At 42.0% G+C, this 15,063-nt stretch overlaps 1 protein-coding gene across 3 annotated transcripts in view; it reads right to left on the bottom strand.

Moving 5' to 3' along the window:
- Positions 1–15,063, bottom strand: part of trabd (TraB domain containing) — a 49,452-nt gene that overhangs the window by 27,188 nt on the left and 7,201 nt on the right. For 2 of the 3 annotated variants that reach the window (XM_068059161.1, XM_068059162.1), the window contains exons 3-5: positions 12,621–12,678; positions 7,993–8,068; positions 4,620–4,786 (exon numbers count right to left, since the gene is read on the bottom strand). In XM_068059161.1, the coding sequence (XP_067915262.1) occupies positions 4,620–4,786; positions 7,993–8,068; positions 12,621–12,641 (264 nt within the window). In that variant the 5' untranslated portion in view covers positions 12,642–12,678. The remainder of the gene's footprint in view (positions 1–4,619; positions 4,787–7,992; positions 8,069–12,620; positions 12,679–15,063) is intronic. The other variant, XM_068059163.1, reaches the window with a different exon arrangement.

The raw sequence follows: 15,063 nt of genomic DNA, 5'->3' as shown, positions 1-15,063 counted from the left end.
AACATTGAGTTCAACAATTTCAGACCATGACCCAATCTTAAATTTGTTTTTCATCTTTTTGCTTTCAGACAGAGCTGTTCATTATTCTGCCATTAACACACTCTCTGGATAGATGCTTTGACTTTTACTACAACTACTACTACTCGCTTTGCCTTTTATTCCCTGACATCTTTGTCTCTCCTGCCCTCCGCTCTATCACAGATCTTCCCTTTTGCCCTGCCCACTTTCACTTGCTCAAAACCTATTACATTTCTAACCTTTGCCAGTTTTGATGAAAGGTCATCGACCTGAAACATTAGTTTCTCTCTCCACAGATGCTGCCTGACCTGAATATTTCCAGCACTTTGCTTTTATTTCTGAATGTTGAGAGTTGGCAGGCTATTTCATGACAATATGTATCATAGCTATTTTCAACCCTGCCCCAGCCAGCATCTACTTACAGGAGGCATTACTCCGTAACAGTAAAGAGCAGGGTACCATGATAATAGTAAGAGTTTCTACAGATATTTAAAAAAGAAAAGTTAACAAAGTGAGCATTGGTCCTATAGGAAGGGAGTCTGGGGAATTATTAATGGATAATAAGGAGGTGGCAGATGAACTGAACAAGTATTTTGCATCGTTCTTCACTAAAGAAGATACAAGTAACATCCCAGAATTAGCTGATAGTTAGAAAATGGAAGGGAGGGCGGAACTCAAGAAAATTACAACCACCAAGGAAGTGGTACTGAACAAATTGTTGGAGCTATGGGCTGACAAGTTCTCGGGTCCTCATGGACTTCATCCTAGGGTCTTAAAAGAAGTGGCTACTGAGATAGTTGATGCATTAGTTTTAATTTTCCAAAATTCCCTAGATTTAGGGAAGGTTCTGTTAGATTGGAAATAGCGAATTTTTAAAAAATTCATTCATGGGATGTGGGCGTCACTGGCTACGCCAGCATTTATTGCCCATCCCTAATTGTCCTTGAGAAGGTGGTGGCGAGCTGCCTTCTTGAATGGCTGCAGTCCATGTAACTCTTTTATTCAAAAAGGGAGGAAGAGAGAAAGCAGGAAACTACAGGCCAGTTAGCTTAACATCTGTCATAGGGAAAATGTTAGAAGCTATTATTAAAGACGTTATAGGAGGATACTTAGAAAACTTCAAGATAATCAGGCAGAGTCAACATGGTTTTGTGAAAGGGAAATCATTTTTAACCAATTTATTGGAGTTCTTTGAGGGAGTTACATGTGCTGTGGATAAAGGGGAACCAGTGGATGTATTGTACTAAGATTTCCAGAAGGCATTTGATAAGGTGCCACATCAAAGGTTATTGCAGAAAATAAAAGCTCATAGTGTAGGGGGTAACATATTTATATAAACGACTTAGATGAAGGGACCAAAGGTATGGTTGCTAAATTTGCTAATGACACAAAGATAGCTGGGAAATTAAGTTGTGAAGAGGACAGAAGGTGGCTACAAAGGGATATAGATAGTTTAAGTGAGTGGGCAAAGATCTGGCAAATGGAGTACAATGTGGAAAAATGTGAAACTGTCCATTTTGGCAGGAAGAACAAAAAAGCCTATTATCTAAATGGTGAGAGATTGCAGAGCTCTGACATGCAGAGGGATCTGCGTGTCCTATTGCATGAATCGCAAAAGGTTAGTATGCAGGTACAGCACCTAATTAGGAAAGCCAATAGAATTTTATTGTTTATTGCGAGGGGAATTGAATACAAAAGTAGGGAGGTTATGCTTCAGCTATACAGAGCATTGGTGAGACCACATCAGGAGTACTGTGTACAGTATTGGTCTCCTTATTTAAGGAAGGATGTAAATGCATTGGAAGCAGTTCAGAGAAGGTTTACTAGACTAATACCTGGAATGGGCAGGCTGTCTTATGAGGAAAGATTGGACAGGCTAGGCTTGTATCCGTTGGAATATAGAAGAGTAAGAGGTGACTTGACTGAAACATACAAGATCCTGAGGGGTCTTGACAGGGTGGATGTGGAAAGGATGTTTCCTCTTGTGGGAGAATTTAGAACAAGGGGTCACAGTTTAAAAATAAGGGGTTGCCCATTTAAGACAAGAGATGAGGAGAAATTTTTTCTCCTAGATGGTCTTGAGTCTTTGGAACTTTCTTCCTTATAAGGCAGTGGAAGCAGAGTCTTTGAATATCTTTAAGACAGAGGTAGTTAGATTCTTGATAAGCAAGGGAGTGCAAGGTTATCAGGAGTAGGCGGGAAGGTAGAGTAATCAGTTCAGCCATGAACTTACTGAATGGCAGAGCAGGCTTGAGGTGCCGAGTGGCCAACTCCTGCTCCTAATTCATATGCCAGAAGCCATGCAAAGCCATGAGCAGACGATGGAGGAGTCCATCCATTCCATGAATGATGCCATGTCTCAGACATGTGAGCGCATGGCTTTCTCCATCGACAGGTTGGCGACCCTCAAGGACAGCCAGATACCACAGACTCATGCAGACCTGCACACCATCGCCTTGGCCATGAGCTCAATGCAGCAGTGGTAAGGTGAGAGAAGGACAAGACGCCTGGAGTCTTCTCCAACTCCTTGTCCTTCTCTGGTCAGCAGGGAGGTTCAAGTGAGCCTTGAAAGGGAGGAGGAGAGACCACCTGAGACCAAACCCACCAGTGCTGACCACCCATGATCAGGCCCACCCGTGCAGAGTTTAGAGCACCACAGGCCGACAATGGCTTCTGTTCCTCCCTCTCCAGTACTCATCAGGGCTGCCTTCCCGTCGCGACACGGAGGCCTTGCCTTGGTGCTGCCATATTTCAATGGCCAGGAATCTGAAGGCCACCCGTCGTCCACTTAGCCCCAAGCCCGCATTGAATAGCGATCGACTGCATGCAAATATATTCTAAGTAACTGTTCTAAAATTTAAATGGGTGCCCTATTGCGTCAGCGGGGGTGGGGGGGGTGACGCTGCCTTGGTGCTTTCCCACCGCTGACTAAATCTGGAAACAACTTCGGGTTTCCGGGCAGACACTTTTCTCCAGCCCCCCACACCTCTGTTCCTGCTCCAAACGGGATCACTTAATTCAACCCAACTAGTGCAATGATTGGATAAATAGCTGGATGCTATTTATCCAAACAGGTCCAGAAACATTCCTGTTTAAGTAACTGAATGATTCGAGAACTGATCGTGTATTAGTTCTGATATAACAGAGCATTAACAAACTAAACTAGCATTACATGCAACTTCATAACAAAATAATAATGTGGAAGACATTTTGTAAGCCACAACCAGTTCTGCTTAATAGGATCCAAACCTATATGGGTTATCAATCAATACAAATCTTCAAACAATCTGTACTCCTACCATCCTTCCTGTCCTACTAATTCTTTATCTCAACTAACTCCTTTTTAAAACTAGTATGATCACTACCATATTTCACCGTAAAGACCTATATAGTGGCAAACAACATTTCCAAATAATGTTAAGCTTATTGCAGTTGATGTACAAACTTCATTATTAACACAGAATTCCCAATTCCCAGTTTTGTCATAAACATTGTGGTATCATGCAGGTTTAATTTCAGGAATAGTCATCAATAATAAAGATATGGGATTTTAATATGTGGCCACACTTCGGTTCTGAATTAACTGTGACTATTGTCAAACAAAAGAAATTACATTTTTATATCAAGTACATCACTGACTGAGCAAAGATAATGTGGGTATTGGAGTGTGACTGCACCGCCACGCCCCACCCCCAGCCCACAACAAAAACATTCTTGTCTCTTGAAATTAGTTTTTGATCTCAAGAGGTTGTTTTGCATTAAATTAGAACATGCACAATACATGTTGCGATCCGACAAGAGTCAAAATTCTATTGCTTCAGGATTTATCCTTAGAATCATTCATAGAAAAATTACGGCACAGAAGGAGGCCATTCAGCCCATCGTGTCCATGCCAGCCAAAAAAACTAGACACCCAATCTAATCCCAACTTCCAGCACCTGGTCCATAGCCTTGCAGGTTACAGCAGTTCCGGTGCATATCCAGGTACCTTTTAAAAGAATTGAGGGTTTCTACCTCCACCACTATTCCTGGCAGTGAATTCCAGAAACCCACCACCCTTTGGGTGAAAAAGTTTTTCCTTATGTCCTCTCTAATCCTTCTACCAATCACCTCAAAACTGTGCCCCCTGGTAACTGACCTCTCTGCTAGGGGAAACAGGTCCTTCCTGTCTACTTTATCTAGGCTCTCATGATTTTGTACACCTCAATTAAGTCACCCATCAGCCTCCTCTGTTCTAAGGAAAACAACCCTAGCCTATCCAATCTTTCCTCATAGCTGCAACTTTAAAGGCCTGGCAACATTCTTGTAAATCTCCTCTGTACTCTCTGCACAGCAATTATGTCCTTTCTGTAATGTGACCAGAACTGTATGCAATACTCCAGCTGTAGCCTAACTAGCATTTTATACAGTTCCAGCATTACATCCCTGCTCTTGTATTCTATAGATCGCCAATAAAGGAAAGCATTCCATTTGCCTTCTTCACCACTCTATCTACCTGTCCTGCCACCTTCAGGGACCTGTGGACAGGTTAATTAAAACCTTCACTTAAACACAGAGAATTGTGTTTCTTAAAAAAAATTGACAACGGTTTCCATTTTTACCTTTACAACATCTTTTCTGCTACTCTCACTAAAGTGGGCTGTGCCAACTAGGTAGACCTTACAGCCATCTTCTGTGCCAAGTTCAGTGACAGTGTCCGGTAGATTTGGTTTCCCTTGCCTTTTTCGCATCTTCATCTCCCACAAAAGTTTAAAAGCATCTTCATCTGCTGTAAGTAAATAAATATGTTACAGTAATTTATCAATCACATTAGCACGTGACAGCAAAATTGTAACTGTAGGCAGAATAAAAGTGTACCATACTGCAGACTCAAACTGCCATTGTAGGAGATTGCACAAGTTTCTTCAAATTTCCTTTAGAGGTGTGAGCGGCACACCTTGCTCTAAGAGCCCAACTCATAATAACATTTAAAATTTTGAGTAATTAGTTTTCTTACTTATTTTCATGTTATTTTTGTAATGAATTGCAAATTGACCTTGAAAACCACAACAGATTTAGAAAAGGGGACTTCAGTCTAAATTCACTTTCTTTAAGGAATGTCTTCATGGGCAACAAACCTTTGCAAACTTTTTTTTGACTAACAGTATTCCTATCATTGTTGATACAGCAAAGCTAGTTTAAACTTTTAACTAACTTAGAACCATGTACTTGCAAAGCAGTGACTTAACAGTTTCCAAAAGCAGGTGTCTGTATTACAGTCATTACATCAAAGAAAAAATGGACATAAGTCTAAGCCTCAAACCTGCGACCTCTACCAACTAGAAGGACAAGGGCAGCAAATGCATGGGAACACCACCACCTGCAAGTTCCCCTCCAACTCACACTCTATCCTGAATTGGAACTATATCGCTGTTCCTTCACTGTCGCTGGGTGAAAGTCCTGGAACTCCCTTCCTAATAGCACTGTGAGTGTATCTACCTCACATGGACTGCAGCGGTTCAAGAAGGCAGCTCACCACCACCTTCTCAAGGACAATCAGGGATGGGCAATAAATGCTGGCATAGCCAGTGATGCCCACATCCCAAGAATGAATTTAAAAAAGCCTCAAAAAAGCAAGGTGCATGAATCAACATCCACTGGGACCTGGATTTATGATGTCCAATTCCCTGTTACTTCCATTCATAGCAACATTATTTTTCCCAATTTGCTAATATAAACCTGGTCAAGGAAAGAGAGAGGGGAAATAAGTGAATCCCAGCTTCCTAGTTGGATCTAAAAGGTGATGTTTGAAGAAGCAACATTTACTTCACTTTCCTGCAACTATAAACTAAGACAAACACACGGCAGCCAACATGCGCTGTACCTCCTCAGCCACTCGACCTACTACTTGGATTTTTTATTAAAAAGTATACAGCTTGTTTACACTGAAGACATACAGGTTGTAAATGTAATACACTTTCCAAAGAAGACAGAAACTTTAAATCCTGAAGCAACCAGTGGACTTTAGTACAGTTTTAATACAACGATATTCTACGGTTGTTAATAATTCAATTTCCCAAATGCTTACTGCAAAGTGTCAATTAGAATTCTAAGCACATTTAAAAAGTTTTAAAATAATTAAAAAGGGAAGTAATAGTTAGCCAACATTTTCCAAATCAGACCATTCCTGATGAGCATAATGAACCAAACTGAAATTTGATCCAGATTACACCTTTTGGGGCTACTTGCTGATGGATCCCATAGCTGAAGTTGGCCAAGCACTTTCCTGCCAAACCAAAATGGCAACTCTTTCTGGTAAATGAAATAAAAAAATTGAAGATCTCCAAATCAGTAATAGCTTAATTTATTTTCACTTTTATTTTGCGGGGGGGGGGTGGTGGAAACAGGAGATAGTGGGGGAATATTTCTTCCAACAAAGCTACTCCTCTCTACACGAGTGTTGCTCTTGCAGAGAGGTGACATGGACTCAATAGGCTGAATGGCGTCCTTCTGTGCTGCAGTCATTCTATGATGCTACAATTTTTTTTTAATTGAGATGCCAGGATGAAGGGGTAAAGTCCAGAGAAATCGCCAACATTGTAAAGAGTAAAGGAGATGAAGTTGATGAGGAAGTGGCAAATTGTAACAGAAGGACAGAAAGGGACATAATTTTTTTAACAAAGTGATTCTTGACAACACAGCCGGCGGGGATGTCATACGACTGTGCCAACCTGCGCACATGCGCAAACGGGCTCCTGCTCTCTGTGCATGTGCTGCGTTCCGTATTGCCAGGACTGGTTGGCGCATGCACGGACGACGTCATCATCTAAATTGCCAGGACTGGTGCACGCACGCCCAGATGACGTCATCACATAATGCGGGAGCGCGCGCAAGTGGAGAAGTAGGGAGAGAGCAGGATGTGGGAGACAACGGCGGTGGGGGGTGGGAGAAGCGGGGTGTGGGAGGCAGCGGGGGTTTGGGGGGGGGGAGCGGCCGAAGACCTTTGTGCCTGCGGGTGCGCTCGCCTCCTGCCTCCCTGCCCGCTCTCTCTGGCAATTCCCCCCCACCACTTCGATCTCCCGTTCTTTCCGTCTATTCCACCCCCACCCGCTCTCTCCGGCTGTTCTCCCCCTCCCCCCACCCGCCCGCTCTCACAGCCCATTCCACCTACCCGCTCTCTCTGGCCGTTTCCCCACCAACCACCCCCCCACCCCGCCCTCTCTCTCCAGCCATTTCCCAGCCAGCCGATCTCACCGGCCATTGTGTGCTGCCATGTGTTTACATTGCCTTTGTGTGATTATTTGAGCAGCGCCATCTTTAGTCCTGGCAGCTGCCTGAACGTCGCTGACTGCAACGTTTAGGTTGAACAGGCTGCATGTGTCAGTGCACCGCCACCTAGTGGCTGCATTGTCAGCAAACGCAGCCTTTTTTTAAAAAAAGGACCAATATCTTAGGACACCGGAATATTGTTATAGGACATGGTACTATTTACGAGATGACCGTAACACTACCCTAGGTAGGATCATAGATTCATAGAGTTATACAGCACAGAAACAGGCCCTTCGGCCCATCGTGTCTGTGCCGGCCACACCATACCCAACTATTCTAATCCCATATTCCTGCACTTGGCCTTAGCCCTGTATGCTATGGCATAAAAAATGTTTCCTCAAATCCCCTCTAAACCTCCTGCCCCTTACCCTAAATCTATGCCCCCTGGTTCTTGATCCCTCTGCTAAGGGAAAAAGTTTCTTCTATCTAACCTATCAATACCCCTCATAATCTTGTCCACCTCAATCATGTCGCCCCTCAGCCTTCTCTGCTCCGAGGAAAACAACCCTAGTCTTTTCAGTCTCTCTTCATAGCTAAAATGCTCCAGTTCATTGATTTCTTCCTGCAGTCTACAGTTTTCTTCTTCATTATCAACCACATTGAAATCACTTGATTTTACCTTAACTTTACTGCATTTTTTCTGGAAAGTAAATATGAAAAACCTACACAAGTTTTGCTGAATATCTGACACATTCTGTGATTCATCATCAGATACTGCTGGTGGTGCGAGGCTTGCTTCTGCCTAAGGACAAAAACACAGTGCTAATAGTTATATTTAGTTCTCTAAGCTTATGAAAGCAGTACATAACTTTCAGTCTAGTTATACTTAACAGATGTTTTGACATTAGTGCCATATTAGAATCAAACAATATTAATAAGTGCACAGCATTCACAGTATTTTGCTTTTGTTTCAATATTTATGGAAATATTGGCAGATGTCTGAACCAGATTTCAAAGGCAGCAGTACTCATTTTCTAAACATTTGCAAGTCACTCACATCTCAAATATAAACTGTTTTCATCATCTACCATCTTTTTATTGTTAATTATTGAGCTTTATATCACCATATTTTTGATAATAGATAGCAAGATATACGGTAGCGTAAACTTTGCGAGATTTGGTTCCTGATACAGGACCTCAAGACAGAAATGCGCACTGGAGTATCATTGCTCAAGTCAATGCACCTGATTCGCAACACTCTCAACTTTCCAGTTATTTAATGACTAGAAATCAGGAGTGCCTTGAACCAGGTACTACAACTGTCTCACTCAGTTCTCTGATCTATACTTCCAGCAAATGAAACACAGGAAGAACAGAGCAAAATTTACCCGTATATGTCCTTTGCTGCAGTGTTTTTTAAAAAAATATATACTCCATATACAGTTTTTTTGCTCCAACTCAGGATGTTTATTTCCGAAGGGATCGTTCCCTCTGCGACACCCTGGTCCACTCCTCCATTACCCCCACCACCTCGTCCCCGTCCCATGGCACCTTTCCCTGCAATCGCAGGAGGTGTAATACCTGCCCATTTACCTCCTAACTCCTCACTATCCCAGGCCCCAAACACTCCATTCAGGTGAAGCAGCGATTTACTTGTACTTCTTTCAATGTAGTATACTGTATTCGCTGCTCACAGTGTGGTCTCCTCTACATTGGGGAGACCAAGTGCAGACTGGGTGACCGCTTTGCGGAACATCTCCGCTCAGTCCGCAAGCAGGACCCTGAGCTTCCGGTTGCTTGCCATTTCAACACTCCCCCCTGCTCTCATGCTCACATCTCTGTCCTGGGATTGCTGCAGTGTTCCAGTGAACATCAACGCAAGCTCGAGGAACAGCATCTCATCTACCGATTAGGCACACTACAGCCTGCCGGACTGAACATTGAGTTCAATAATTTCAGAGCATGACAGCCCCCCATTTTACTTTCATTTTTAGTTATTTTTTTCTTCCTTTTTTTTTACATTCTTTTTTTTAATGCATTTTTTTCATTTCATCTTAGTTTGTTCAGTTTGCTTACCCACTGTTTTTTTTTTCAGGTTTGCACTTGCTGCTGTTCAATATTCAGTGTATTAACAGTTAATCTGTACTAATGCTTTGTCTTTCAACACACCATTAACATATTGTTTGCCTTTGCTCCGTAACCTTTTGGTCAGCTATGTGGCCTGGTCCAATCTAGACCTCCTTTGTTATCTCTTGCCCCACCCCCACCTCACTTGCTTATAACCTGTGACTTTTCTAATATTTGTCAGTTCCGATGAAGGGTCACTGACCCAAAACGTTAACTCTGCTTCTCTTTCCACAGATGCTGCCAGACCTGCTGAGTGGTTCCAGCATTTCTTGTTTTTATTTCAGATTTCCAGCATCCGCAGTATTTTGTTTTTATTTTAGTGTTTATTTCAATGCACCTCTTCTTCATCTCGCCTCCAGTCTCTTCTTGGTATTATTCCTCTTCACTCCAGCTGGCCACTTGCTACTGAATGGAAAATGCAGGGGGAAATTGATGCGCTTCTGGGAGTCCAGGCACGTTGCAAGAAACAGGTTGGAAAACATAATTCATTCGTGAGCCAACTGAGCAACAGGCCCTCTAGATAATTATGCCTTTTGCCACAATGTTTCTCAGCCTTTATCCTGCATGTTTTCAGCACTCATCAGCATTTTCAAGTGTGCAGGCACAGCTTGATTCTGATTTCTTGCATTTGATGAATGGGTCACTCTTTCTCAAAATGGTAAAAAGTCCAGACATTTAAAAACAGTCTTAACAACAACAAAAAGCATCATAGAAATTTACATCATATATCTCTGCCAAAACATCCTGCAAAATTACGAATCATTCAGAGCTCCCATTTAAGTACTGCTTTGTTCATAGACTCGTCCACAAATCTTCAATTCTTGGTAATCCTATTATTGGTTTCAAATTTAGCTAACAGCAAGCGGAGACTAGTCTGAAGTAACCACTTAGGTCATTGGTACTAATTCTGGGAAAGACAAGATATTTTAAGTATGAATTGAAAACTGCATTTTAAAAGAAAAAATCATCGCTGTAAATACCGTTTTATTAAGTAATGTGCAATTTTGCTAACAATGACATTACTCATCAACGTCAAAGTTCTCCATCCCCAACATACTTAAAATACTTTTTACAATACAAGTTTTAAGACCAGACTGAAGATGGAGAGTTTTTATTTTAAATGGAGTGATTTATGATTTGGAATGTACTGCCTGAAAGTGTGATGAAAATAGATTCGATAATAACTTCCAAAGGAGAATTGGATACATACTCAAAAAGGAAAATTGTGCAGGGCTATGGAAAAAACAGCAGGAGAGTGGGACTAATTAGATAGCTCTTTCAAACCGACATAGGCATGAAGGGCCAAATGGACTGCTACTCTGCTGTACTATTGACAACTTCTCTTTTTACTGTATGGAAAATGCAAGGGGAAAATTGATGTGCTTCTGGGAGTCCAGGCAATTTGCAAGAAACATGCTGGAAACATAATCCATTAGTGAGCTTGCTGAGCAACAAGCCCTCTAGATAATTATGCCTTTCGGTGCAATGTTTCTCAGCCTTTATCCTGCATGTTTTCTGCTCTGATCAGCATTTTAAAGTATGCAGGCGAATACAGTTTTATTAAATTCTGTTTTATTTCTTTTCCTGCCAGACTGCTTCCTTTCCTTCTTTAGCCATTGGTCAGTTGGTAGCACTCTCACCTTTATATCAGAATTTGTGTGCTCTTCCACTCCAGGACTTGAGCACAAATCAAGGCTTACACTCTAGTGCAGTACTGAGGGAGTACTGCACTGTTGGAGGGGTCATCTTTCAAATAAGACGTTAAACTCTTCTAGTGGACATAAAAAAAAATCCTATGGTAATACTTCAAAGAGCAGTATCATTGGTGTCCTGGCCAATATATATCCCTCGATCAATATCACTAATAACCAGATTACCTGCTCTTTATCAAATTGCTGTTTGCAGGAACTTGCTGCGTGCAAATTGGTGGTCATGTTTGCCACATTACAAATAATAACTACACTTCAAAAGTACTTCTCTGGCTATAAACACTTTGGGACAGCCTGTGGTTGTGAAAGGCACTATATAAATGCAAGTTTTTTTCCTCCTTTAAGTTACTGATGACTGGGGTGAAGTATCTATCCCAAATAGCCAGTGCACATGCATGAACTCAAACAATAAGCACTGTGGGCTATTTGGCAGATGGGGCCATGACAGAGGACTAACAAGCCTGTCCTCCTTCAATGCTCAGACACATGCAACCCTGGAAAGGAGTTAATGGGTAGTGGCTGGGTACATGCTGGCCAATTTTCTACTTGTGAACTCGGGGCCAAATGTAATACTTCTGCTATTGCTTGGCTGAGATCAACTAACACAGATTGAGGATAGATGTCCTGGCTGCTATGATTCACTTACTCACTGGATAAACTCACAGCCAATGGGGTCCTTCATATAAAATAAAATTTAATACAACTTTACATCCGCCATCATTTCTCCAGAGATATGGAAGGCAATATTGCATCTGGTCTCTCCTGTATCAGTTTCCCTGTGAATGCTGTTCTAGTTATTACAACAAATTGGAGTTTAACTTAGTGAAAACAAATTGCAGAAAACTACAAGGCCTGAGCATACAAGGAAAAAAAACTGCATAATGGTTCTTAGATCAATTTCTAGATTAACAGAAATAATTCATTTAACATCTAAGCAGGCTAAGAATTTTGCTATATCTAGCATACAGGAATTTATCCTCCTATTCTTCTTTTTTGGCCTCCTTGTCTCGAGAGACAATGGGTAAGCACCTGGAGCTGGTCAGTGGCTAGAAAGGCCAATTCTAGAGTGGCAGACTCTTCCACAGGTGCTGCAGATAAAATTGGTTGACAGGGCTGTTACGCAATAGGCTCTCTCCTTGCACTTCTGACTTTTTTCCTGCCAACTGCTAAGTCTCTTCGACTCGCCACGCTTTAGCCCTGCCTTTATGCTGGCCGCCAGCTCTGGCAATCGCTGGCAACTGACTCCCACGACTTATGATCAATGTCACAGGACTTCATGTCACATTTGCAGACGTCTTTAAAGCTGAGACAAGGACGGCCGGTGGCTAAATTAAAAGACTAGAAGCTTTTTGCTGTTGGGTTTTTCCATATTTAATTTCTACAGCAATGGGGGCATCAGGAATCAGCATTGTATGGCCAACCTCTCCCATCTAAAATTATGTAACTAGTCCTCATGAAACAAAGACTTTGAAAAATAAAGTTCTATATTTTTACCACAAATGAATTAAACCAGCCCACCTCCTTTTGGTCTTCTTCCATCCCTGAATTACTCTTCACACAGACAGTCAACAAGAATCTGTTGGTAAGGACAGCAACATATTGTAACGTATTGTAACATATTAGAACATGTTGGAACATAAGAAATAGGTGCAATAGGTGACCATATTGGGCCTCGAGCCCCATATCCCTCGATTCACTTAGAATCCAAAAATCTATTGAACTCAGCCTTGAATACACTGAATGATTGAGCACCCACAGCCCTTTGTGGTAGAGAATTCCAAAGATTCACAACCCGCTGAGTGAAAAATTTCTCATCTCAATCTGAAAAGGTCGTCCCCTTATCGTGAGCCTATGCCCTTTAGTTCTAGATTCTGCAGCCAAGGGAAACAGCCTCTCAACACTGCAGCAGTGTGGAGGGAGAAATTTTCAATTGAAATTTGTGTAATTGCAAAAATTTAATTCAATTATTTACCAGGGTTTTCAAATGTGGTTGAAAACACTGGAAAATCTTCAATATTGAGTTCGTGAAAACACTATTTATTAATTCTATGCATACTGAAAATAATTGGTAGTTTTTGAAGAAGTGTGGGAAATGGAACGGACATGGTTGAGGGCCCTGTGAACCATGGTGGGAGGGAATTCTCAGTTGAGGAAAAAGGAAGACATATCAGAAGTGCTGGCATGTGCTGGACCAGTCAGAGAAAGATATTAGCAATGCCAATTTGTGGTGGATAGATGGTGCACAGGGGTGGGGTTTCAGATTCCTGGGATACTGACATCACAGACGGGATGGCCTGCACCTAAACAGGAAAGGCACTCACATCCTCGTGGAAAGGGTAAGTCCACACTGTCAAAAAACGTAAGAGAAAGGCTAACAGAATATAGCAATAGAGTGGGGGTAGTTAACCCAAAACAAGGGTTCGGTGCACAAATGTACATAGCCCAAGAATAAAATCAGCAAGTTAAAAAGCACAAATTTCACCTTAATGGGTATGATGTGGTAACACTACAGACACCTGGCTTCAAGTTGCTCACGACTGACAGCTAAATATGCCATAACATAAAAAATAGGAGCTGGAGTAGACCATACAGCCCCTTGAACCTATTCCACCCTTCAGTACGATTATGCTTAATCTTCTGCCTCAACTCCACTTTGCTGCCTACTCACCATATCCCAGGATTCCCTGAGATCAAAAATCTGTCTGTCTATTGCAGCTTTGAATATACTCAGCAATGGGGCATCCACAACCCTCTGGAGCAGAGAATTCCAAAGATTCACAACCCTTCGAGTGGAGAAATTTCTCCTCATCTCAGTTTTAAATGAACAACCCCTTAGCCTGAGGCTATGCCTCCATATTTCAGACTCCCCAGCTAGGGGAAACTACCTCTGTGTCTACCCTGTCAAGACCCTTCAAAATCTTGAATGTTTCAATGAGATCATCTCTCATTTTTCTAAATTCCAGAGAGTATAGGACCAATTTACTCAGCCTCTTATCATACGACAAGCACAGTGACAGAAGATGGAGCATTAGAATTTCAACTACCTGTTGGAAGTCAGGAATTGTTGGCTCAGGGGCACGAACAGATATTTATTCAAACTTCCGATGGCCTAATTGTGTCACATGAAGGAACTGCGGTTGTGTCACAAACCTCTGACGGCATTGTTATAGTAACTAATGCTGATGGTACTACAATGCACATACGGGCACCTGACGGTGTTCCCTTTGAAACTGTAGACCAATCTAGTGAACCTTCATTGTACCGCCTCCAAGGCATGTACATCCTTTCCGCCTCCAAAGCAAGTACATCCTTTCTTAGATACGGAGACCAAAATTGCACACGGTACTCCCGGTGTGGTCTCACTAAAGCCCTATACAATTGTAGCAAGACTTCCTTGTTCTTATATTCCAATCCCCTTGCCATAAAGGTCGACATGCCATTTGCCTTCCTAATTGCTTGCTGTACCTGCATATTGTGTTCCTTGTACGAGTACACCCAGGTCTCTGAGTATCAATATTTAAAAGTTTCACGCCTTTTAAGATATTCTGCTTTTCTATTCTTAATACTGAAATGAATAACCTGACACTTTCCCACATTATGCATCATCTACCACCTTGTTGCCCACTCACTTAACCGGTCTATATCTCTTTGCAGCCTTTGTACCCTCCTCATAGCTTAGATTCCCACCTAGCTTTGTATCGTCAGCAAACTTGATGAACTACTTTCGGTCTCTTCCTCAAAGTTGTTAATATAGAATGTAAATAGTTGAGGTCCCAGCACTGATCCTTGTGGCACTCCACTAGTTACAGTCTACCAACTTGAAAATGCCCTGTTTATCCCTACTGTCTGCTTCCTGTCCATTACCAATCCTCCATCCATGCAAATATATTACCCTCAACTCTGTAAACCCTCGTGCATTAACCTTCTGTGTAACACACAGTGGCGCAGTGGTTAGCACCAC

This window comes from Heterodontus francisci, chromosome 27 (assembly GCF_036365525.1).
Source record: "Heterodontus francisci isolate sHetFra1 chromosome 27, sHetFra1.hap1, whole genome shotgun sequence".
Taxonomy (NCBI): domain Eukaryota; kingdom Metazoa; phylum Chordata; class Chondrichthyes; order Heterodontiformes; family Heterodontidae; genus Heterodontus; species Heterodontus francisci.
Note: the sequence above shows the minus strand (reverse complement) of the source record. Positions and strands in the feature narration are given on the sequence as shown.